At 42.6% G+C, this 21,988-nt stretch overlaps 1 protein-coding gene across 2 annotated transcripts in view; it reads left to right on the top strand.

Moving 5' to 3' along the window:
* Positions 1–369: 369 nt before the first annotated feature.
* Positions 370–21,988, top strand: part of MED13 (mediator complex subunit 13) — a 48,937-nt gene continuing 27,318 nt past the window's right edge. For both annotated transcript variants that reach the window (XM_052688660.1, XM_052688659.1), the window contains exons 1-3: positions 370–1,392; positions 3,191–3,425; positions 11,991–12,159. In XM_052688660.1, coding sequence (XP_052544620.1) covers positions 1,327–1,392; positions 3,191–3,425; positions 11,991–12,159 — 470 coding nt within the window. In that variant the 5' untranslated portion in view covers positions 370–1,326. The remainder of the gene's footprint in view (positions 1,393–3,190; positions 3,426–11,990; positions 12,160–21,988) is intronic.

Genomic DNA, 21,988 nt, shown 5'->3' with positions numbered 1-21,988 from the left:
ACCGCCCCCCATCGCAGAAGAGACCGCTCCGGCTGAAGATCATCATTTTATATTTTTATTCTCTTCCCCCCCCCCCTTCCCCCCCGCACACTTTTTTCCCCCTCCCTTTAATTATTATTATTTTTTTTTAATTATTATTTTTTAAGGGACCGGTCCCTTAGGAGGGAGGGGGGGGCTAACGAAAAGGGGGGGGGTGCTGTGAGGGTTTCGTTGCGGCCCCTCGCTGCCTGCCGTGACCCGGCGCCGGGGGGGAGTTGGCCGCCCCCTGAAGACTCTGCGATTCCCCCCGACGGCACCGCTGGGACGCTCCGTCCGCGCCCGACGAGACTCCGAGGGCCGCCCGCAGTTCCACCCCTCTCCCCCCTCCCCCTCCTTCCCCCCACGGACGGATTTTCACCCTCTCCACGAAGATCGCTGATTTCGGGGAAGGGGCCGTTTCCCCCCCCCTTCCCCCCACCCCAGGAGACTTTTACGACCTTTTCCTCTCCAGGAAACCCCCCCGGCTCCCGCAGATGGTTTTTGGGGTCCCCCCCCGGGACAATCTCCTCGCTTCGGCCTTCTCCAATCCTTCCGGCTCCTTTCGCCGCCGGCCCCTCGCTCTTGTTTTGATGATTTTACATTTTTAATTTATTGGGATTTTTTTTTTTTTTTTTTTTTTTTTTTTTTTTTTTTCGGAGCGGGGGACGAAGGAACTCCCCCCGTCTTCTCCCCCCTGCACACACACATATCACCCTGTTGCCCTCGGACTCCGGAGCCACGAAACCCACGGATCGGGCCCTTTTCTCCCCGAGGAAGAGGATTAATTACCCCGTTGGATTATTTATTTCCCCGCGATCGGAGGAAGGAGAGATGCCGGCCGGGTTCTCCCCTTAATCCCCGGATTGGTTACCCCATTTTCTCCTGTTGGATACATCACCCCTTCGCCTCCCCTCCAAGAAGAGGAGCGGGGATCGATCCCAATCTACGCTGCATTTCCCACTGCCTCCCTCTGTCCTCCCCCTTTGCCCCCCCCTCCCCCCTTCCTCCCCATTTCATATCCAGAGAAAACGCTGAGTTTCTCTTTTAAAATAATAATAATAATTTTTAACCCCCCTCTCTTACTCCCTCCCTGCTTATTTATCCTGCCACTATTCCGTGTGTGTGTGCGTACGTAAAGCCCTTATTTAACCGCATTATTATTTGTGCGTGTGCCTCGCCCCCTCCCCCGTCCCCTCGCAGTGTCTGTCTCCCTCTCCCTCTCTCTCTCTCTCTCTCTCTCTCTCTGTCTGTCTCTTTCTTTCTTGTCGGAGGCTGTGGGATAATGGCGTGTGGGTTGTGGCTGTGAGGATGAGTTCCTGCTTCGTGCCGAACGGGGCCAGCCTGGAGGATTGCCATTCCAACCTCTTCTGCCTGGTGAGCGCCCGCGGCCGCGCACACGCGCGACGTGCGCGGAGTGGGAGCGGGAGGCGGCCGGGGGAGGGGAGGAGGCCGGGCAGTGGCAGCAAGCAGCCATTTTTAGCAGAGCTTCTGCTGGAGGAGCCCTCGGAGCAGGCCCAGCCGGGCGGCTGCCAGCATTCCGTGCCCCCCCCCCCCCGGCTCCCCGCCGCCTCGCCTCGCCCCTCCCTCCGCTTTCAGCCCGGGCTTCGCGGCTCCTGCCCTGCCCTCAACTTTTTGGGCTTTCTTTCTCCTCTTTACGGGAGGGAGCTGCGCCTTTTCCCCTCGGCCAACTTTCTCCTTTCCCTCCCCGCTGCACGCATCCCATACAAACCTCGGCCCAAACCCTTCTCCCTGCCTTAAATCCCCCTCCCCCCCCCCCCGCCCGTATCGCCTTTACCCCAAGACCTCCAAGCACTCTGCAGAGCCCCGCTGCCTTCTGTGCATTGTGCACCATTTTGTGCTCTTTTTCCTCCCCCCAACCTCAGGACGAAATTGTTGGGATTTTTTCATTTTGGTAGCGCCCGACACAGATTGAATTTCATTGGGCTGTGATGCAATTTGGGTGCTGCATTCACCTCCTTCATCAGCTTAATGCAAATCAGCCTATATCAGATGGCTGCCTGATATATATATGTATATATATATATTTAATGAATTCTGGAGATCATTATAAGTTAAAAAACAAAAAACAAAAAACAAAACAACCCGTGCCAGGCTGTTGTGTGGGGGTTGTTGGAGGGGGAACCCCCTTGGGGCCTGCACCTCATCCTGCTGCTGCCTTTGTAAATTTTGGCTGTCTGGATGTCAACTGTTGCAGCCCCCATAGCTTCCATCTAAATCGTTTCTCCTCCTCAAGGTAGAAGGCTGCCATGTTAGGTTTAAATGTTGCGGTGATCTTAGGTGCGTTGTGTGCTAGGAGGGAAATCAGTGACTTGTTGGCAAGCAGCACCTCGCTTCTGTGCTGCATTCTTGTTGGGAACAGAGGGGCGATGCGGCCCCAAAGGGCCTTGAGGCTGCAGTGCTCGAGGGGGAGAAGCTCAGTGTTGGAACTTAGTGAGGTGCTGGGTTTGGGGATAATCCAGGAATTGTCGCTTTCCCAGTAGGTGCGGTGGTAGCTCTTCGCTCTATAAAGTCGGATGAAGCTTTGCCCAGAAGGGGATTTAGTGGATCATAACCAATGATGTGTAATTTAATGAGAGAAACAGGATTTAAATTCTTAAAATGTGGTGTGGGAAATGAAAAGCGTGATGGCTCAGAGTAAAAGAAGTGTGCTTGAGAAGCTTCCTGCACGCGATAGGGAATTTTACAATGGGGGAGCTGTGAATTTTTCTGAAATAGCAGAGGAGTGGCAGAACGTATGGCTGAGTTCGATTTTTCCCTATTTCCTGTATCCTCAGAGTAATCTTGGATTTCAAAAAGCAGCGTAAGCATAAGTGAGCATGAAGTGAGTGGTTATTTGCTAAGGCGAGCGCTTAAAAGATGGGACATTTGGAACCTGCAAATAATTGGATAATTGTCACTCGTTTTTCTTTTTTGATTTTAAATCAGATCAGGAGGGTTTTTTTTTTCCCTGTTGCTTTAAAGCTGCAGTGAAAATGCACAGCTCTTGCTTTGCTGCAGCTATTAAGAGCTTTAGAAACAGGGTGCCTGGTTATTTCCAATTTATCTCCTCAGGTGCACAGAACATAGAAGCGTGGTTTCTGTTACAGCTGGCTGTTTCTGTTGGTGACGTACCCCGATGTCTGACGGTTGGTTTCTTTTTTCTTTCCCTTAGGCTGATCTAACTGGGATTAAATGGAAGCGATACGTATGGCAGGGTCCAACATCTGCCCCCATTCTCTTTCCGGTCACGGAAGAGGACCCTATTTTGAGCAGCTTCAGTCGCTGTCTGAAGGCGGATGTGCTCAGTGTTTGGCGCCGAGACCAGAGGCCTGGACGCAGGGAGCTGTGGATATTTTGGTGGGGTGATGACCCCAACTTTGCTGACCTTATCCATCATGATCTCTCAGGTAGGAAGAAATGAATCCCTTCTTTTGGTCAGTGCAAGGGTGCTGTTACTCGTGGTGTTCTCCTGCCAGCCCTTACAGAAGTCTGTGTGAGATAAACTGTTGTCTGGAGATAAGATAAATGTATTCCCATAATCTACAACTTTGATTTTATGATAATGGGAAGAACTGTCAGAAGCCAAATTACGATGGCAGTGCACTGATCAGGGTGGTCTTGGTCTGCTGGATAATAAAGAAACAAGTTTTTTTCCTCTATACTTTATTCTTTTTTTGGAGTGGGGGGAACTGGAATGCACAAAACCGTCAAAGCAAGCAAACCTATGAATTTTGGCAACTTCTTTGGACTTCTTGTGCCCAAGGCTGTGCCTGCGATTCAGAAGCAGAAGTGATGCCTTAAATGTGTTTTGATCAGGTCCCTTTTGTTGGGTAATTGGAACTTCAAAATTCCAACTGAAATCCCATTTTATTATGTAATAAAAATTGTAGAGATTTGGGCAGTTCTGAACTGTACGGAATTGTTTGGGTTGGAAGTCAAATTGTTGATGGAGAGTCCTCAAAATAAGACAATTTGCTTCAAGACAATTTGTGTGAGAATCCTTAAATCTTGTGTTTTTCTCACCCTTTACCAGTGCTCTGAACCTGTACATGCTTTCAAACTTAGACCTGCTGCTTCTGAAAGACTAACAATATCTATATTTCTCAACACTGTTCTATTGGAGTCTTGGCACTTCGTTTTGAAAACGTTTACTTGTTGATGTCAGTTCCCAAAGTACGATAAGCAACTGGAAAGCTATGTGATGAAATTTGGCATTTAGACCATCTGTGGATCTGTTGGTGAGACTACAGTGATTCAGGGCGGGGGGGAAAGCTGCATCACTGCAATTTCCTTTGAAACAATGTACAGTATTTGAGTTACTGACGTGTGAAACGAGACCAAGGTTTGGTGACCTGCTAACCAGACATTGTTAATGCTGTGTTTGTGGATAAGCTGAAGAACAAACACAGATTTGAAGTGCTGCTGTGGCAGACTTGAAACAACTTAACGTGTGGGTTTTTGTACCCATGATGTGATCTGGAAAAGAATCGACATACTGAAATAGTGTTTATTTGTTGGAATAGTGGACTTCGGAGTTGAGATGCTGCTGGGATTCCTGTCTGTCCTGGAAATAAAAACTGTGTGTCTTTAAATGTTATTGACTTTGTAGGTTGCTTGGTATTTCAGTGCATTGATGGCTTCCTTATTTTTGCCCTGTGAGTAACCTCGGTCTTGACCTGCAGGAAACATCCTTTGTATGGCTGAGATGTAACTTAGACTAAAGGCTATTTTTGGCCTGGGCCTGCCCTGAGCAAAGACCAACTGTTGTGGGAGAGTATCCGTGTAGAACTTGTGTGCAGTTGGCCGCGAGATTAAAGCGTGTTACATTTGTGTCTGTGTGTTACAAGTGAAGCCATTTGGAGACTTTGTTTCTGCTCTAGGTGGCCTTCCGAATCTCGTTTGAACGACTTCCTCTCTGCATTCCTTTGCAATCTACCCACTAATGTCGAGGTACCTTTTGAAACAGCACCGTTTTGTAGCTGAGCTTTTAGGTCAGCTTGTGTTTGTATTTAGGGATGTAGATAAACCCCGATGCGTGGTTATCAACTCCAAACCCCTGCTGTGCTCTAAGGGAGATGTAGTAGCAGGTGAGTGTCTCCCAGGGCTGTCTGCCATTGCTCAGGTCACCTGTGGATGTCTGTCCTTCCAGACAGGTTATCCTATGTGTTTTGCTGTTAAATACTTGTTACCTATGCCCATGTGTAGAGGTACTGACATTGTAGTTTAACAGGCTGGTTTTTTTGTCTCCTCTTAATTAAAATGGGTGCTATAATCTCTTAGAACATATTAGCCTGCTTGATTCTTACATGACCAGAAGCTGATAAAGATATTCAGTAGCTGTGTTGTCTGAGGAGTGCCCACACCTGTGCTTTTTCTCTTCCCCATTACACAAAATCTTAATGTGAGCCTCATATAGGAAAGAATTACGGCTGAACCCAAACAATGTTATCTGACCTTTGTCATAGACCTAATGGATTTTTTCATTGGTGGACAATTTCTCCTAGTAATTCACATTGCTCTGTTCTCCCAATGATTGCTTGTCCCATTTTCAATGGAAAAGATAAATTACTTCCTGGCAGACGCTTGTTACCTTCAAAATTGATTGGAAATTGTTTGCTGCTGATGGTTGAGGTGCTGCCTCATTTAGCATTTTTCTACTCAGTAGGAGAAGAATTGTCCTAAAGAACCAAGTGCAGGAGTGGAGTAGGAGCAGCTTGCTGCTGCTGGCATGTCCTTTGCTGCCCACAGACAGGGAAGGGAGGCAGCTTTGGTTCTGATTTCCTTTGGTTTCGTTAGGGAGTGGACAGTACTTTTGGCAGTTTTTTGATGATTTCTTTGTGATTTGTTGTTCCAATGAATAATGGATGTTCAGTGTCTGGAACACATCTCAGTCATCAACTCTCAGTACCTGAAATATGGCAGCCCTTGAGAATCTCTTTATCCCCTGCAGAAGCATCTTCCCAAGATCACTTCAAAAGGGAACATACAGATTTGTGGGTGTACATCTGTGCGTATCAGATGAAAAAAGATGTTTCTTTCTCTCTTCAGCCAGTATGTTCTAGAAGTTCTGCCTTTGCCCTAGAGGTATGTCTGAATGACTGCTACTGGCTGTATCTGAATTCTCGTATCGAGCCTTAGGTAACAGACTTGTTGATGGTCAGGGATTGTTGTTGCCTGGGGGCATGTCAAAAGGAGACTTGTTCAGAGTTAGTAATTGATCAGTAATATTGACTTCACTCAATCATTTCTCTTTTCCTTCCCTAAGAAGCTACTTATTGTATGTATTTCCAAAAAACCCGTCGGTCTGTTTCTCCCTCAACATAGCCAGAGGCAGACAGAAGTTAGCCAAGTGTTCTTTTATCCTCCAACAACCTCAAAGGTTGTGTTTCTGTTGTGACGATGAGGCTTGATTATAGGAACTTCTGCAGCTCAAACCTTAACGTGGGACGTATTGGAGAACTTCAGAAGGCAGTGAGCCCTCACTGGTGTCTAGTCAACAGTTTTTTTTTGTTTTTTATTAGGTAGGTTCTTTTCTCTTTAAATTCTGTTGAAGTGCTTGCCTGTATGTTTTTTTAAATTGGTGGAATTGGTAGCAATTTCAAACCTGAGAACAGTTGGGCATGAATTATGCACAAGACATAGTCCCAAGGAAATGGTTACATTTTGATTAATGCTTGGGTAGGGGAAAGCTTCAATGTGCCATTGACCTTCAAGTTGCATCTTTGAAATGGTGAGCTATAAGATGCAGCTTTTTCCTTCTGGTGTCTGTTAAATCTCATTAATTTACTTTAGAGTGTTTTGCTCCTATCTGTCATATATCGAGTTAATCCGTTTTTTGTTTGCTGAGCAGTCTTCCTCCCACTTCTGTGAAGGATAAATGTATGAGCATAATGCTGGTCTTAGCTCCGTGCTGAGCCTCTGGGAGAGCTTTAAGGAAGGAGGAGTGAGGTCTGTGTGACAATGGCTTGATGCTGATCCTGAGTGGGAAAAACAGCAACGGCGATAGTAGCAAATGCTTCTTTCTGTGTGTTGTCTGGTTCTCGGTGTATGTGCGTTATAGGTCATATCCTTGTCTCCAAACAGATCTGAGAGCTGCTTGGTTTGTGCTGATGTCAGCATCGGGTGTCTCATTACTTCTAATACAATGGAAACAGGAGTCTGAGCCAGTTCCCATACTGTGAGCTCTGCAGAAAAGCCTGCTGCTTGCAAGTATTCAGCAAAGTGAGCTTGGAAAACAGCTCAGCTGGTGGTTTGCTGGTTTGGTTTTGTTTTTTTGATACCACTTGCTTCCTAAACCCATTTTACTACTACAGCTGCTATGAAAAGGATGCATTCTTTAAGAATTCTGCAACTGGCAGCAGGTACAGCATCACAAGCATAATATACCTGCGTAGACAGGAGCAGGGAGCCTACGATCGCTGAGGATGAGATTTAACAATTCATCTGCTTATGGAATTACTCAAAGATGGTGTGGAGGAGGATATTAACGAAGCACGCAGTGAAAAAGGTGTTCAGCTTTAGTTATGGCCAGGCCATAGGTCTCTGTGCAAGGGAATTCAGAGCTAGCAGATTCTGAAGGCAATTTGTAGGCAAGCGTAGTTATGGACTTACAGAAAGGTCGTACCTTCAGGCTTTTAATGCTTAGAGAACAACCACTTCTGCTTAGTAGAAAAAGCATGAAATACGTTCATGTGGTGCGGGTGAAGGGCTCATGCTGACCTGTAGTGGTGCTGAGTATTTTGAGGATGGTATTTGGGACAGCAGCTCGTGTTTTGGCTTGTCTCTCAGGGGACGAAATTTTGCAACAAGTTTGGATAACTGGAGTGTTTTCAGTGAATGTAGATCAGATACAACCCTACAGAATCCAAGTAAGAAAATGTATGTTGAAGCTGGTATTTTGAGTTCTAGTCAGCACATCTAAACACAAATTGGTGCTTCTCACTTAGTTTTGTAAGGGATATAGGCCCTTAAAACTGTTTTTCCATAGGTTAGCAGGGTAATTCTTACTCTGAACGATTTTATTTCATCTTAAAGTATTTGGATTTTTAAATTCTTTCATCCTTTTAAAAGGAAATATCGCCCTGTGTTACTATCATGTAATTACAATATACAGCAACAATTGCAGTCTGACACTTACATAGGAAGTGGGATTTGATCGTGTAAATCAGTTTTGCATCTGTCTATTTCTATAATTGGCTCGCTGTCAAATGGTGACAGAAAAGAAGCCCATGAAAGTAAGCAGTGCGTTAGAAATGCTTCTGAATCACGATAGGAAGGAATGGACTTTTTTTCCCTGTGTAGTTAAAGTAATGGGGAGGGGGAAGCTGTAGCCCAAAGTGCTGGCTTGACTTTCGGTTCAGATAAAGCAAACTTTCTGCTTAGTATGTGATATAAAGAGAGAGGAAGAAAATTAATGACAAGAGGACAGTTTATGTAAATACTTGTCTAAGGAGTTGGCATAGATGCTGCAGAGCAGTTGATTGAATCGGAGAGCAAGAGGAATAACCAGAAGTATTTGTAGTAACAACAAAAGGTTTGTAACCTCTGGATTACCAGGGCACTTGTGTGGATATTGCTTGTCTGAAGCAAAGCTGTGGCTCGACGCCTCTTAAAATGAATCAGCGACTTATTTTGGTTTATTGCTGCTATCAGGTTGAACGCTTACCGTTATTCAGTTCAAGAAAGATCAGAAGGTGAAACTGTCTCTTCCTATCCCCCTCACAAAAGGGTCTTTTTATGGTTTACTTTTTGTGATTCCTATTAAGTAAGAGGATTTTTCAGATGTTGAGAAACAACCATTTGAATAAAGAAGAAAAATACAACGTGGGCTCTAACCTCCTGTGTATTTCTCTCCTTCCATCCACTACCAAAATAAGAGGGGTGGGGGTGATGGATAAACAGGCTTCACAACTCTGCAGGACACTTACTGCTGTTTCTCTGCACGAGTTTGAATAAAGCTCTGAAGTGAGAGTATCTTTAACCACCATCTTATTTCATGCTCCCTTTCCATAGCAAGTGTGATGTTGTTGATCCCAGGTGCTCTTTCTGATCAGCAGGTATGTTTATAGCAGGCTGTTTTTTCAAGTTCTAGAGCTCTAATTGTGATTTCCACCCAAGCTTTACATGTATAAGTATGCTCCTCTTTTCTATTTCCTAAGAGCTCTCCTAGCTCAGTTTGCTGCTGAAACAATCTTCTGGCAAGTTCTTGCATGCAAACTTTTGTTAATAACTTGGTTGTCAGCACAACTATTAATGTTAAATGGAATACTCAGGGCTTTGTAGTATCCTCTGAAAACTGAAACTTCTCCTTTGTGCCTGTAGTATGGCCATCAAAATAAAAGCTGAGTTACACTCAGTGTATGTGCAACTTCGGCATCTTTCTGCTCATTGACATGCGCTAATGTGTCCGTTGGTACTGATATGTCACAACAAAACTGGGCATAAGGGCTGGGGGGTAATTCTTTGTCTTTGTTGCCCTCCTGTAATGGGTAATTGATGCAGGGGGTGTTCTTGGAATGATTTTTTAAAAATTACAAAAGCCATATAGGAAGCAAGTATTTAACCTTTGAAATGGTGCGGAGTTTATTGTGCAGTTAAAGTCCAATATCATTAAGCTTTGTAGTTAATGTTTGCTCTATTGAGCTGCTTGTTTGCCACCAGTTGAGCAGTGCGTGCTGAGCAGCAAAGCTGCCTGTAGGATAGGATTGCTTGTTTGTGTGCGTCTCCAAATCTCTGAGCCAGGGAAAAATGCGTCCTCTTGGCACCGCTGTTTTATGCCCTTTGACTTTGGACCTTTGTTGCTTCTTGTTGCAAGCGTCTTGTATGATGTTTCCTCAGTGAGTTACTGTATTATCTTGTAGCTTTATGGTTTGCAAAACAAGTTCATGCTGAATTTCAACGCTGGAGTTAAGGTGATGGAAGGGGAGAAACTCACAGTGGGGTTTGTTTTTGAGGAAATGCAGTTCCTTGCTTTTTCTTGTCTTTACCAGGAAAGTATTTCATGTAATGATTCACCTGTAGTGATGTGCATCTTTTCCCTCACAAATTATGGGGCAGGTCTGTTTACTCTTCTTCTATCTCTCAGAGGAGGATTCTGGGACAGTGAGTAATCTTCTGTAACTCACAGCAGTGATGTGGAGTGGAAGCGTGCACTTACTTGTGTGGAATTAAACAGGACACAGATGTGTCCCCCCATTTTTTAGTTGCAGTAGTGCTTTGAAATTCTATTTTCTTCACCCTTGTCTTAGACATTGCTTGTTGTAATAAGCTGAAGGGTTTCCTTCTAGATAAAACCCTTAGGTGTTTTGGTTTTCTATATGCTCTCTAATTTAAGGTTATTGAGACTTAATACCATTGCAACCTTTTAAGCTTCTAAGTGGCTTCCAGATAAAGGTGAAGGGGCTTATTTCAAAGGGAGATTTACAATGTAAGGACGTGGCTGCGTTGCTGAGGTTTTCTGACCATGAAGCAGTCCAGAGGAACACTATTTGAGCCCAAATTCTCTCTGGAAGAGAGGTGAGCAGACAGGTTGCTTCTGTAACACCTCATGTGTGGAATGGAAGTCTGAGCCCAAACTCACATCTTGGAGGTGCGAGGGATGATGGATAAGGGATATGGGCAGCCTGGTCTAGCTTTGAACTCTGGGTGTAGGTGGGAGCAAGGAACTTCCACAGGTCCCATTCAACCTACGTTGTTCCACAGTTACCCAGAGACCGAAGTAAAAATGCCTCTTTATCCACATCAGGTTGTTCATTTAAGTCTGCAGTGTTACCTGGAGTGACAAAGCAGTGGAGCTGTAAGAATAACTGCTAAGCTAGTCCAAGGTGACCAGTAGCAGATCTTTGGGGATATCTGTCAAACATGATGCCCAAGGGTTGTAGGTTGAAGGTAGGACCTGACTGCCGTAATGGAAGAAGATCCTGAGTTTTCCTGTATCACCCTCTGTACCACTGCTCTGGTGAGGGTGAACCATTGAGAGATGCTACAGGAACCGTGAAATGTTCTCACTTGTGTGGTGTAGCTGCCACTGTAGTTCTTTGGGACTACCACTCCTAGGGCCTGTAGTGGATGTTAAAGCACTAAATGCCAGCCAGAGTGGTTGAAGAGTTTACAGCTTCTTGTAAAGAATCTTGCTTTTGGACTTGGAAAATCAGCTTTGCTCACTAAGTTGGATTCCATGCCTGTGTTTTAGGTACGTGCCCCACAGATCAGATCTCAGTGTTTCACTTGAGAATCCTATCAGTATGACCTGAGCTTTGTTTTTCTGTTTATAGATCTGTATAGAGATCTGAAAGTGGCACTAGCCTGATTTTTCTATCTTTCTTGTTTATTTATTTTAAAATTTTAAAGGAAATTCCAGTTGTGTGAATCTTGTGAGGAGAAGGTTCAGGTGGTTCCTACCACTGCTCTCTGTATCTAGGTGGTGTTTTACCCCCATACCTCCCTTCCTCATTAGCAAATGGATGACCATTAAGGGTCAGTTAATCATTAATACTTTTGCCCAGCTCCTCAATGAACAATAGCTAAACACACAAGGATATTTTAAAAATGTGGCTGTGAGCAATTTAATTTATTTTGTTATTAAGCACAACTATCATTTAGCATTTCAGGACAACTAGATCAAAATACTCCAAATATGAGCCACCCTGCAAACAGATCAGTGGTTTTGCAGACTGAAATATGTAACATACTGGTGCTGGTTGTTTCCTTCTGTTTACAAATAGCTTTGAATCTCTTTTTCCTTTTTTAAGGACGGAGTGTGGGGGAGAGACTTTATAGCTGATTACTTTTAGCAGATATACTCTTGTAACATTCAAATCACTTGTTCATGTTATAGGCTTTCTTTGGTTGTATGTTATGCTGTGACTGCCTTAAGAGCTCGTGGGAGAGGAAGCAATTTCATGAAATGTCTGCTATGTGAAGTAATAGGATGTAGTTCAATGTTAATTAATCTTTTTTTCTTTGCCTTGTAGAAGAAGAAGATGGTGTTTGGGAGAATGGACTTTCTTATGAATGTCGCACTCTGCTTTTCAAAGCTGTTCACAACCTGTTGGAGAGATGTTTAATGAACAGGAACTTTGTGCGCATTGGGAAATGGTTTGTGAAGCCTTATGAGAAAGATGAAAAACCTATAAACAAAAGGTAGGATGCTTTATTTTCCTTTATTGAAGAAGCTGTAGAGTTTGTTTAAGCTTTACGCTGGAAGGAACGTTTAATTAAGAGCACTCTATTTATGGGTTGCTTGGGATCCTGAATCTCTGATCTTTCTTGTTGTTCTGCCTTTTGGGAGTTCTTCAAAACTTTCTTATGAAGAAATGCAGCAATACTGAAGATAATAACCTGTCTCTTCTGTATTGGACACCACGGATAAGAAGGGTTGTAAAAGAAGCTAGAGTCTTTTAGGAATGAAGAAGAGGACAGCTGCTGTGAAGCTACCACTGTAGTGGCCAGGACTAATTCTAACTAAATAGCACTTGTTCTTTGGGGAAGTGGAATCTGGGGACCATTTACAGGCGTTGCATGCAGAGGGCTTTGGGAAAAGAGTTTGTTAGCTCCTGTCCAGAAAGAAAGTTGCATCTGGGGACATTACTGGTAGAGGAATACATATGGCCTCCCCGGGGGGGGAGGAGGGTAAGGAGCAAATTTCTGATCTAGATTGGAAGAACTTCTCCTCGTGGTTCTAACGTGGTTTGGCACGGTCTGTGTTGCCTAGCAATAAGTAATGAAATGAATAAAAACTAGGTTATCTGGAACAAGTGTAATCTCTGTTCCCAAATCAGCTTTTAAAATCCAAAGTAATTTAAAGCTTAGAGAATGGTGGTGGGTTTTCTTATTTGTTTTTCTGTGTTTTGGTTTGTTTTTGTTTTTAAATGAATCTGTTAAACCTTGCATTTAGAATATTTGGAGATTGGTGGCTTTACTTTTTGGATGTGGGCTCGGCCTTTGTTGGCATCTTCTGCAGTAAATTTAAACCTCAAAGAAATCAGAATTGTTTTGCAGCAGAAGCACATGTTTGTGTGCTTCTAGCAGTTGTGGACTGCTGCTTTTAATTTATGGGTAAACTTGTCCTTTTAGTTCCAGGCATCTCTTTGTCCCTCTCTCTAGTAAGGGAAAGATATTTCCTTTCTGGAATGTCCTTGTCCACCCATTTCTTCTCTCTCTTGGTGCCGTAAATCAATAATAAAGAGTTTACTTTTACCTATTTGGACTGATACTGTCTTGGCACATTCTGGGCTTTCCTCAGTTGAGGAACTAGTTTTCCACATTGCTGTTTGAAACCAGCATTCATTATGTCATGGCATCTCTTGGAGTAATTCTATAAAGCTCTCTGCAGCAGCTGGAAAACCTGATGAAAGCTTTTAAAATAAAATAGCAGCATTTGTTTAATTTGGAAACTGATTCTTTTTTTAAGAAGCTCAGAAGGTCAGCATGCTTGATGAGAATAACTGAAGGAATTGTGAGCTTACCCACAACACCACTTCACCATAAGTAGTTCAGAACTGCTGGAAAAATAGAGGGCAAGTTTTATTGCAGAGAAATCTGTGTTTTCTACCAGATACCTCAACCACTTGATTTTCTGAGTAGTGGCTTGGATGAAATAAACCACTAAAGTGAGGGGGGCAATTAACAGATGTGCATATTTTGCTCATCCCTTCTAGGAATGCTTTAATTTTGTTAGGTTGTTCAGAGGTATCTGCTGAGGCCTCTGTTGATCCAACAGATCCACTTATCTTAAAAAACCACAACACTCTTTCTGAAGCTGTATTGTTCTTTTTTGTATTTTCTCCATTTTCCTAGTAATAGGAATAGCAATTCATAAATTCATCACACTGATTTCAAAAGCCTGTCGTACTCCTCATAGTCCATTTTCAGAAGAATGCTTCTTCCTATATGCAGATATTTCCCTCTGACACAGCAGTATTCCTCCTGTGTGGAGGTGGTCGTGGGTGAATGTGGCAGGTACTGCACATGTCGTGGAGAGTAAAGCTTCTGTTGTTCTTGTTCAGGAGGGTTGTGATTGCTTCTCTCTATTGCTTGTGTGCACTAAATGCCTATCTTGTTACTAAGAATGAACAAAGTTACCTGGTGATGATGTTGGTGTATTTTTATTCCTCCCTTTGGTCCTAGAAAATAGGGAATAATGGGGGAAATACAGGAGAAAGGGTGAGGTGAGGGAGGATTTTCCCTGCTCTATAGAGTCAGTGAATGAACATTGCTTCGCTTCATTTCAGCCCTTGTTGCTGTTATCTTTAGTGGCTGCTTTCATCCTCTGTGCTTTGTGTTCTGTGGGGCTGTGCTTTGCATTGACTTTCAGAAACCCTGAGTATAGAATCACTGTGCCTATATAATTTAGAGATGCCTATTATCCTGGGTATGAAATCTGCTACCAGTCTGCTTCAGATCAGAGTTTATGCTACCCTGTACTTTGGGACGTGACTAGTTACTATGTAGATTGGCTTTCTGTGTATTATAACTGCAGATTTAGATAAGATTCGCTGTTCTTGTAGACAATCTCAAAAGACTTTGATTAGAGACTGAATAGTTGATGCTCTTGGCTGCAAAGGTGACTGGCTGATTTCAGTATGCTGGAGCTAGGGCTGGCTGTGTAGAACCCTCGTCCCACTTCCTCACTTTATTTCTCTTTGAACCAGGTACAGATAGAGCTTTATTTTTTCCCCTCATATGATCGTTCCCACCCGAATTTTGAGGTTTTGTTGCCCAGTGTCCCAGGCTGTGACTTGCAGGTTGTGGTGGGATGGAGGAAAATAAAATAAAATTCTGGTAAAGCAAAAAAAAAAAAAAAGTCAAATGTTTGCATTACGGGTCCCAGGCTGCAGGCTGACGGGGCTGCAAGGCAATCGCCACGAGCTGCTCTTCCCTCCTCCCCCTGCTTCCCCCCAGTCTAAAACCAGCGCTGGGAAAAGTGAGACAGTCGTGTATTTGGTGAAATTGGATCTGCCAGTGCAAGTCACGATTGCCATGCCTGAGGAAACTGCTGGAGGTTTTTGAGCGTGTTGGTTCCACTGCTGTTTATAGAGACAGGGGAATGGAGCGGCCCACTCCGTAAAGTGGCTGTGTATGGCGATTGCTTTTTTGGTTTTTCTCTTTTCTTTGTTGCTCTTAATATGTAAGGAAGCAATTTCCAAAACGTTCAAGAATGGGTGATGGGAGTTACAGGGATAACAGTAGGATAAAAGACTGAAGTGAAGGTTTTGTTAATAGCCCTAGTTGTAACCAAATGGGGAAAAAATTGCTGCAGTGTTTGTCATATCCTTTCTCAATAACTTACTGAGCTCTTGTAATCTACCTTTAAGGTGACCACATATTAAATTACAAAGTTTGACGAATAAACACATCTTTCTCTTTTCTCCTTTCCAACCTGTTGTGCTGTTACTGTCACGTTCAGAAATAGCTGTGTATGTTTTATTTGAAACTCCCCACTTTAAGAATATGAAACAGGGTCTGGGATCTGCTGCATCCAGCTCTGCCTTTTCTGGTTGGACTGCTGAAATACCAGCCTTTGGATGAGGCTTTTCCTCCTGCCAGCTGGATGATAAAATAGTGGCATATACCTAGCATAAATATTATTAGGAAACTTGTCAGAGTAAATGCTATTCCAGGCAAAATTCCTTAATGAAGATTGAATCTGACGCTCCTACTGAAAAGTATGAAGGGCCCATGTGGAGCTCATCTGCTGCAGTTTTTTAGGTAATAAGTAAAACTTGCTAAATTTTAACATAATTGGAACACCAGTAAGCAAATAATTGAGCAATACTGATTTGGTGGGATTCCTTTTAAATAGTAAACAAGTTGATCTGTTCATGGGGGGGTGGGAGGAAGAAAAGCCCACAAACACAACACTCCCACCACTTGGAAAAACACAAGCGATAAGCTTATCATAGCTTACAAAATAAAACTTGCTGCACAAGTTTCACAAGTTGTGCTGTTCGACCTTAGCCTGGGTGAGGGATTATATAATGCAAGTACAGAGCTTCAAGGGAAATGACTGCTGAGAAATATTCCTTGTGTGTGTCTGTGTGTCTATGTCTTGTGTATGTATACGTGTATGTACACACACGCACGTGCTTTTTTCCTCTGTCTTGTCTTACCAAGAGGAAAAGGTAAAATCAGCCACAGTGGGCATCTTTCATGAGTGTGTTGGCAGCTGTGCAGTCCCAAATGCCCATGGCTTGTGCAGGGGAGCAGTTTTTTAACTGGGACGTAGCAATTGCTGCCTTCTTCGGGAGTGCTGGTAATGTAACAGCAGTTACTCAAAGCGACTGGCTATTGTCTGGCCTTGGCTGCCCTTAGGACAAAGGGAATGTAGTGCTGCAGCCCAGGTTCCTGCCACGTTCCTCTCTTTGGTGTCTTCTCTGTTTTCTGTGGGGACTTCTTTCAGTAGCAATGAAATAGCTCTTCTTGCTTCCTCAAGGAGGATGCTCCAAATTACTATTAATAATAATTCTTTTCAGGAGCAGCATTTGTGAGTGCTAAAACTCAGATCTTGTTCATGCTTGAGAATTAACTGTACATAGTAACAGTTACAACTATAAAATACAATAACCTGTAGTCGTGGTTTACCTTCATTTCTGCATGTTTAACTTGAAACCTTAATACCTGAAATGAAGTGGCTCTTCTTTGCTACTACTGGAGTATTTTCTGCCATCTTTTAAGTCTGCTCAATCTTTTTGCTGTGCAAATTTCCTCCCTATGTTAATCTTCAAATCAAACAAAGTCAACATTTTTTTGTACAACAGCTCTAATGAGGCTGTTCTGGCATCGTGTACCGGCAGGAGAGCAGGTGATGTTTTTCCTTTTACTGTAGACAGCTGGAATTGAGAGCTGCTGTAAGTAGGACAGTGCAGGATAAACAGCAGGAGCTGAGAGCATTGATCACATGATTGTCTCTTTGGAATATTGGGTTGCTACAGAGACTACAAGCAGACAAATTTAGCACTTTACATCAGAAAGCAGTTTTCTCTTATTTGGCTTAAGTTACAATGCTAGTTTGGCTCATCAGGAAAAACTGGTAGCAATATGGCTCTCGGTTTTTAGCTTTCAACAATAAATTCCTATGTATTTGTTCACTGAGCAGTAAGGTAATACAAAAGCCATACAGATATATCAGATTTTGTCAAATGAAAATTTTGTAACGCATTTCAGTTTTCAGCTTGGAAAAATCTGGCTTAACAAGATGGTCTCTAAAGGTTTCGGAATGGGGCTGAGCAATTCACTGAAAGCTGTTGCTCTGAAATAGTGTAAAATCTGGTTGTTCTGTTTTGCAAATAAATTCTATATTCTTTATAGCACATATATATTTCCTTGTGAAGCACGAGTTGAGATAATTGAGATTTGCATCCTGAAAAATGCAGGGATGCTAAAATGTAAGGTAACAGCTTTGTTAGTCTCATCTAAGTTCTGAAGCACAAACCAGGTATTTTCTTTCTAAATATTGCTTACAATTGTTCTACCTGGAGAAATATGCATATGTTTTATGTGCATATACATATCTAAAGTTCCTCTTGCATTCTGAAAGATTAGCTTTGCTTCTATGACTTTATTTGTGTATAAAAAAAATAGTTTTTTTGTTTCAACCCTTTTTACAGGGGTGAAGCTCAGCTCATTAATAACATAATTAATAACTAAATGTAGAAGTCTTTAGGGTGGCTATGACTTATTCTGTGATGAGTTACTTCCTACGTTAGTATTTGTTGTAGATTACATGGTTGGTTTATGGAATAAACAAATTGATCTATCTTAACTTCTAGCTAACATCAGAATGTCCTTAGTTATGTGAAAAATATTTTGGAGAGCCTTTGACAATAGTCATTAATGATGTGCTTTGAGCTGGAAGTTTTTCTGCTTAGCTATTAGCTACATTTTTTGCTTTGTGTTATCATCAAAATCAGCTTTCTGCTATGTTTACCTTCATGACCATAGGGAGTTACTGGGAGATGCTTAGCAAGATGTGTGCTGTGCCATCTTTGTGTCAGTAGTTGGAGAAGCATCTGTGTTTTGAGATGCTATTACTTCATGTTAAGAAACAGAATATGTAACTTGCTAGAAAAATGTAGATGTGCATTTGTTTAGAGTTCCTTGAGCTTTCACATTGGGGATATTAGTGCCATTGTGTCTGCTTGAAGTGCAGACCCTGCGATAGGGGCTGATGCAAACCCTGATGTTATGGGGAAACTTGTAGCCGAGGGCAATAGAGGCATGTTTGTGAACTTGATTAATGATGATTCCAGCTCTGACATAGCAGCACGACTTTCTGTGATAATGAGTGTGTATGTTAGCATGTTCTTCCTGGAGAACTTATCCTCTGTGTCCCTCACCCCCCAGCATTTAAACAAACAAGCAAAAATAACCCTCCAAAATAAAACAACAACAGAAAGACAACAAAGAAAGCTCCTGGAGTGTGCCATAATTGAGATGGACAGGTAGGCAGACTTATGGGTTTTTTTTCCATTTCTTAAATTATCAAACAAAGCAAAAACCCACAACCACCACATATTTTTCATGTTTTTTGTTTTTTAATGCTGATTTAATAGAACAACCTAATTTTAGTATTTTAATTACATTCGTATTTTGCTTATTATAGCAAATGCATGTTTAATTTCCTGTTCCTTTCTAGTCTGAATGAAGGTTTTGGAGTCTCCTAATTCAGGATTGTGGCGTGGTGAGCAGGAATTGAAGACTCCATACTTAAAATAGCAGTGAAGGTGTGAATGTGGCAGCACGGGAGGCTGCTCTACATCAGTGCATTACGGGTTATTGTGGGAGATGGATATAATCCCCAAGAACTATTCTGAGCAAGCACTTACAAAGGCAGGGTGGTAGGTGGGTTGTGGTGGGGGAGTAGCTCCTGTTGTGTTCAGTGAGCCCAGACATCCTCAGGTGGCTCAGCAGCTTTGCTCCTTCTCCACCATGAAAAGCCTGAAGTGCTGCCTGATGGATAACAGAAGGCAGAGCAGAGATCAGAGGGCAGTGGTAGTGCAGGTTGAGCATGTGCTCAGGTACGCCATTCCCCCAGCCTTGCTCTTTGGCATTTGTTTTGTTTTCTGTTCTACCTTGGTTGCTGCAGTGTTGTTTTCCAATGAAGTTAAAGAGGGAAAAACACAACAGCAAACTAACCCCAAAGCCCCAACAAAAACAGACAACAGGCTAACCAAGAACCGAATAACTGAGCATGCAAGGATTTTCTTTCAGAAGTATTTGGTTACTTAATTCACTACAGAAAGCAACTGTTATCTTTTAAATAGAGACTTCTTGATGCTGAAGTTTATTTAAATAACATACCACCCCTGGTTGGCTGTGATGAGGAATAACTGTTGGGAGATGCTTTCATTTAGGCAGATAGAATGTGTTGGCTGGGAGTTCCCTGGGCAGTGGCTGCTGTGGGCCGTTGTCAGCCAGTCACAGTGCAATGATTTGTGGTCAAAACAGCCTGAAGTTTTGGATTGTTGGCCGCTACATACTGATTTTTAGCAAACATAACAGAAACAGTGAAGCATATTAATAGGATATTAACTCTATCTGGTGTGTTTGTGCTCCTGAATGGACTGTTCTTCCCAACTGAAAAGTAATCGTGTAAGTCATTAGTTCTGGGAGGGTAATTTTAGCTTTGCAGTGTCCATTTTCCTGACCTACAAAATGGGAGTAGAAAAATACATAGTGAGAATATGGTAGGTATTTTGGTAGGCTGGAAGCACTCTGGCATGGTCAGCTACTTGGTTCAGCTCTGAAGTAGTTTAGAAAGGCAATGTAGGAAGAAAAGTGGTGGTAGTTATAAAAACAAAAGCAGTCACACTTTCAATGGAAATGTTTGGATGCTTTCTTGAATTTAATGTCAAATTTGCTGTAGGCTTTCTTTCTTTCTTTCTTTTTTTTTTAATTGGAGACTTTCTCATTGCTGTTGATGTTGTTGCAGTCTCCTTACCTTCCAGCACAGTGCTGACTTGATGTAATCCACTGAATTACATCAGTGATTAGGATTAGGGAAGTTCTGGTGCAGCTGATGTGTGTGAGGCATTTTGAAGATATGCAACTACAGGAGGGGAGGGGGGAAAATTCAGACCCAATTATCTTTTTATCAAGGAGATGCATTCATATTTGCTAGTGGAGATGCAGAAGCATGTATATGCGCTTCCTTTGTGTGCTTTCCCCTCTTTTCCTTCCACTTTTCTTACACAGGTGGAAGTGGAAATTTATTGAAATTGTCCATATGAGTTTCAGCTGCTTTTCACATAATCTTCCATCTCTGAAGGATTTTATTTTTTTCCATTCATCAGGAATGCTCATTCTGATGACGTTTTATAATTCAGTGACCAGTTACCAATACCGGATGATAAGCATTAACAATTTATGGTTAGGACTTCCCTGAAATTAACTCGGTGTTCAGGGTAGGGCAAGGTGATGAGATATTTGGGCAGAATTAGGGGCTTGTTTTCAGAACTTTATTTAAAATTCTGTGCACTACTCTTACATGTGCACATGTGGCAAGGCATGATCATAGCAAAAGACTAACAGAAAGTGAGTGGGCTGTGAACAGGAGCTTTAAGACAAGCTTCTGGTGCTGGGAGGGGATGTCTGTCTGCTCCTCAAGGACTGCCCTCTGCACGTACAGTCAGTTCTGAGCACTGTGCTACAGGTGTTCTTTGTATTGCAGTCGTGAGATGCTCTGCACAGGTTATCTAATGATCTTTTGAGCTACTTAAAGAAACGAACAAGTCCGCAAATAGAAGCGTAGGGTGAACTCTGTATTGATGGGCAGGAAACCACCAATTTTCTCACTGTTCTTGTGTGCTTGACTAAATTGTAAAGGCAATTTGCCTATTTACCCTTAAGTGAAATGCTTTTTGACCAATTAAGTGGACTTGCTAATTACTGTGCTTTTTTTGTTTGATTAGGATTTTTGGCTGCAGTGTGGATCATTGAGAACAGGAGAGGAATTGAGAGAAATAGCAGGATCTTTTTAATAGCTTTTGGAAGGGTTTGAGGAGAGCGCTCTGGAGCTGAGGTTGAGGCAGCAATGAATCTCTGGAAATGCAGAGGACTGGAGAATGTGCAAAGGTGTTAAAAACCTGAACAAAAAGCAAGCATGCTTGCAGTATCTTGCTAGTCTGTAAAATGGAGTACGTGGGGACTGCTGGTCACTTTGAACTCTGGTTCTGTGTTTCCTACCACCACTTCGCCACCCCCTTACAAAGAGCTTCAGTGTGTTTCTGGCTTTATTATTGTATTTCTTGTGACTTTTTTTTACAAGCACCAGTATTTCCTGCAGCTGTGTAATATCACAGTGCCAATGATGTTACATGTGAAGAAAGGGTTTCGGAGCGTGACTAGTTAGGACAAAAATTAACGCGGTGTTTGAGTACGTGAAGCATTAGTTCTACTTTAAGCTTTAGATAAGAAGATCCGTGTTTTCAGGAGATACCATGTGGAAATCTTTCCCTCAGCTCCTGTTTAAGGAGCAGCGTTTTGCTGTATTTCTACTATGTAGCAGTTTCATTCTGTTGTACATGAAACAACATCGCTGCAGATACGGAGGCAAATATCGAAGGTGATGTGCATAGCTTTTATTTCATGTTCAGACTGTTCACTAATTCAGGGTTATAGATTGATGTTCAGGTTTAAAAGAATCAGTTGTAGCACAGTGGGTCTGCTTTCCTCCCATAGAAACAGCTTGCTTGCAGCTTTCATGCCGAAGCAGTTTGAATGATGTTGGTAACAACAATGGCTACTGTCTTACTAATGAAATTTTAATGGAAAATTCCCACCTGCTGAATGTGGGGAGGAATGCCTTTTTTTTCTTTTACTATGTAAAAAATTCTTGGTTTGTTTTATGTGGCTTTTGCATGATGACCTTGACTTTTTGCTTCTATTTAGGTATGGTTTTGCAGCATAATGAATTGATGTGCTTCTGTTATCATGCTGATGCTTCTCTTTGTCTTGGTTTATCTGAATTCTC

The sequence above is a fragment of the Tympanuchus pallidicinctus genome, unplaced genomic scaffold (genome assembly GCF_026119805.1).
Source record: "Tympanuchus pallidicinctus isolate F22 unplaced genomic scaffold, pur_lepc_1.0 scaffold24, whole genome shotgun sequence".
Lineage (NCBI taxonomy): Eukaryota > Metazoa > Chordata > Aves > Galliformes > Phasianidae > Tympanuchus > Tympanuchus pallidicinctus.
This window is presented reverse-complemented; position numbering and strand designations above follow the sequence as displayed.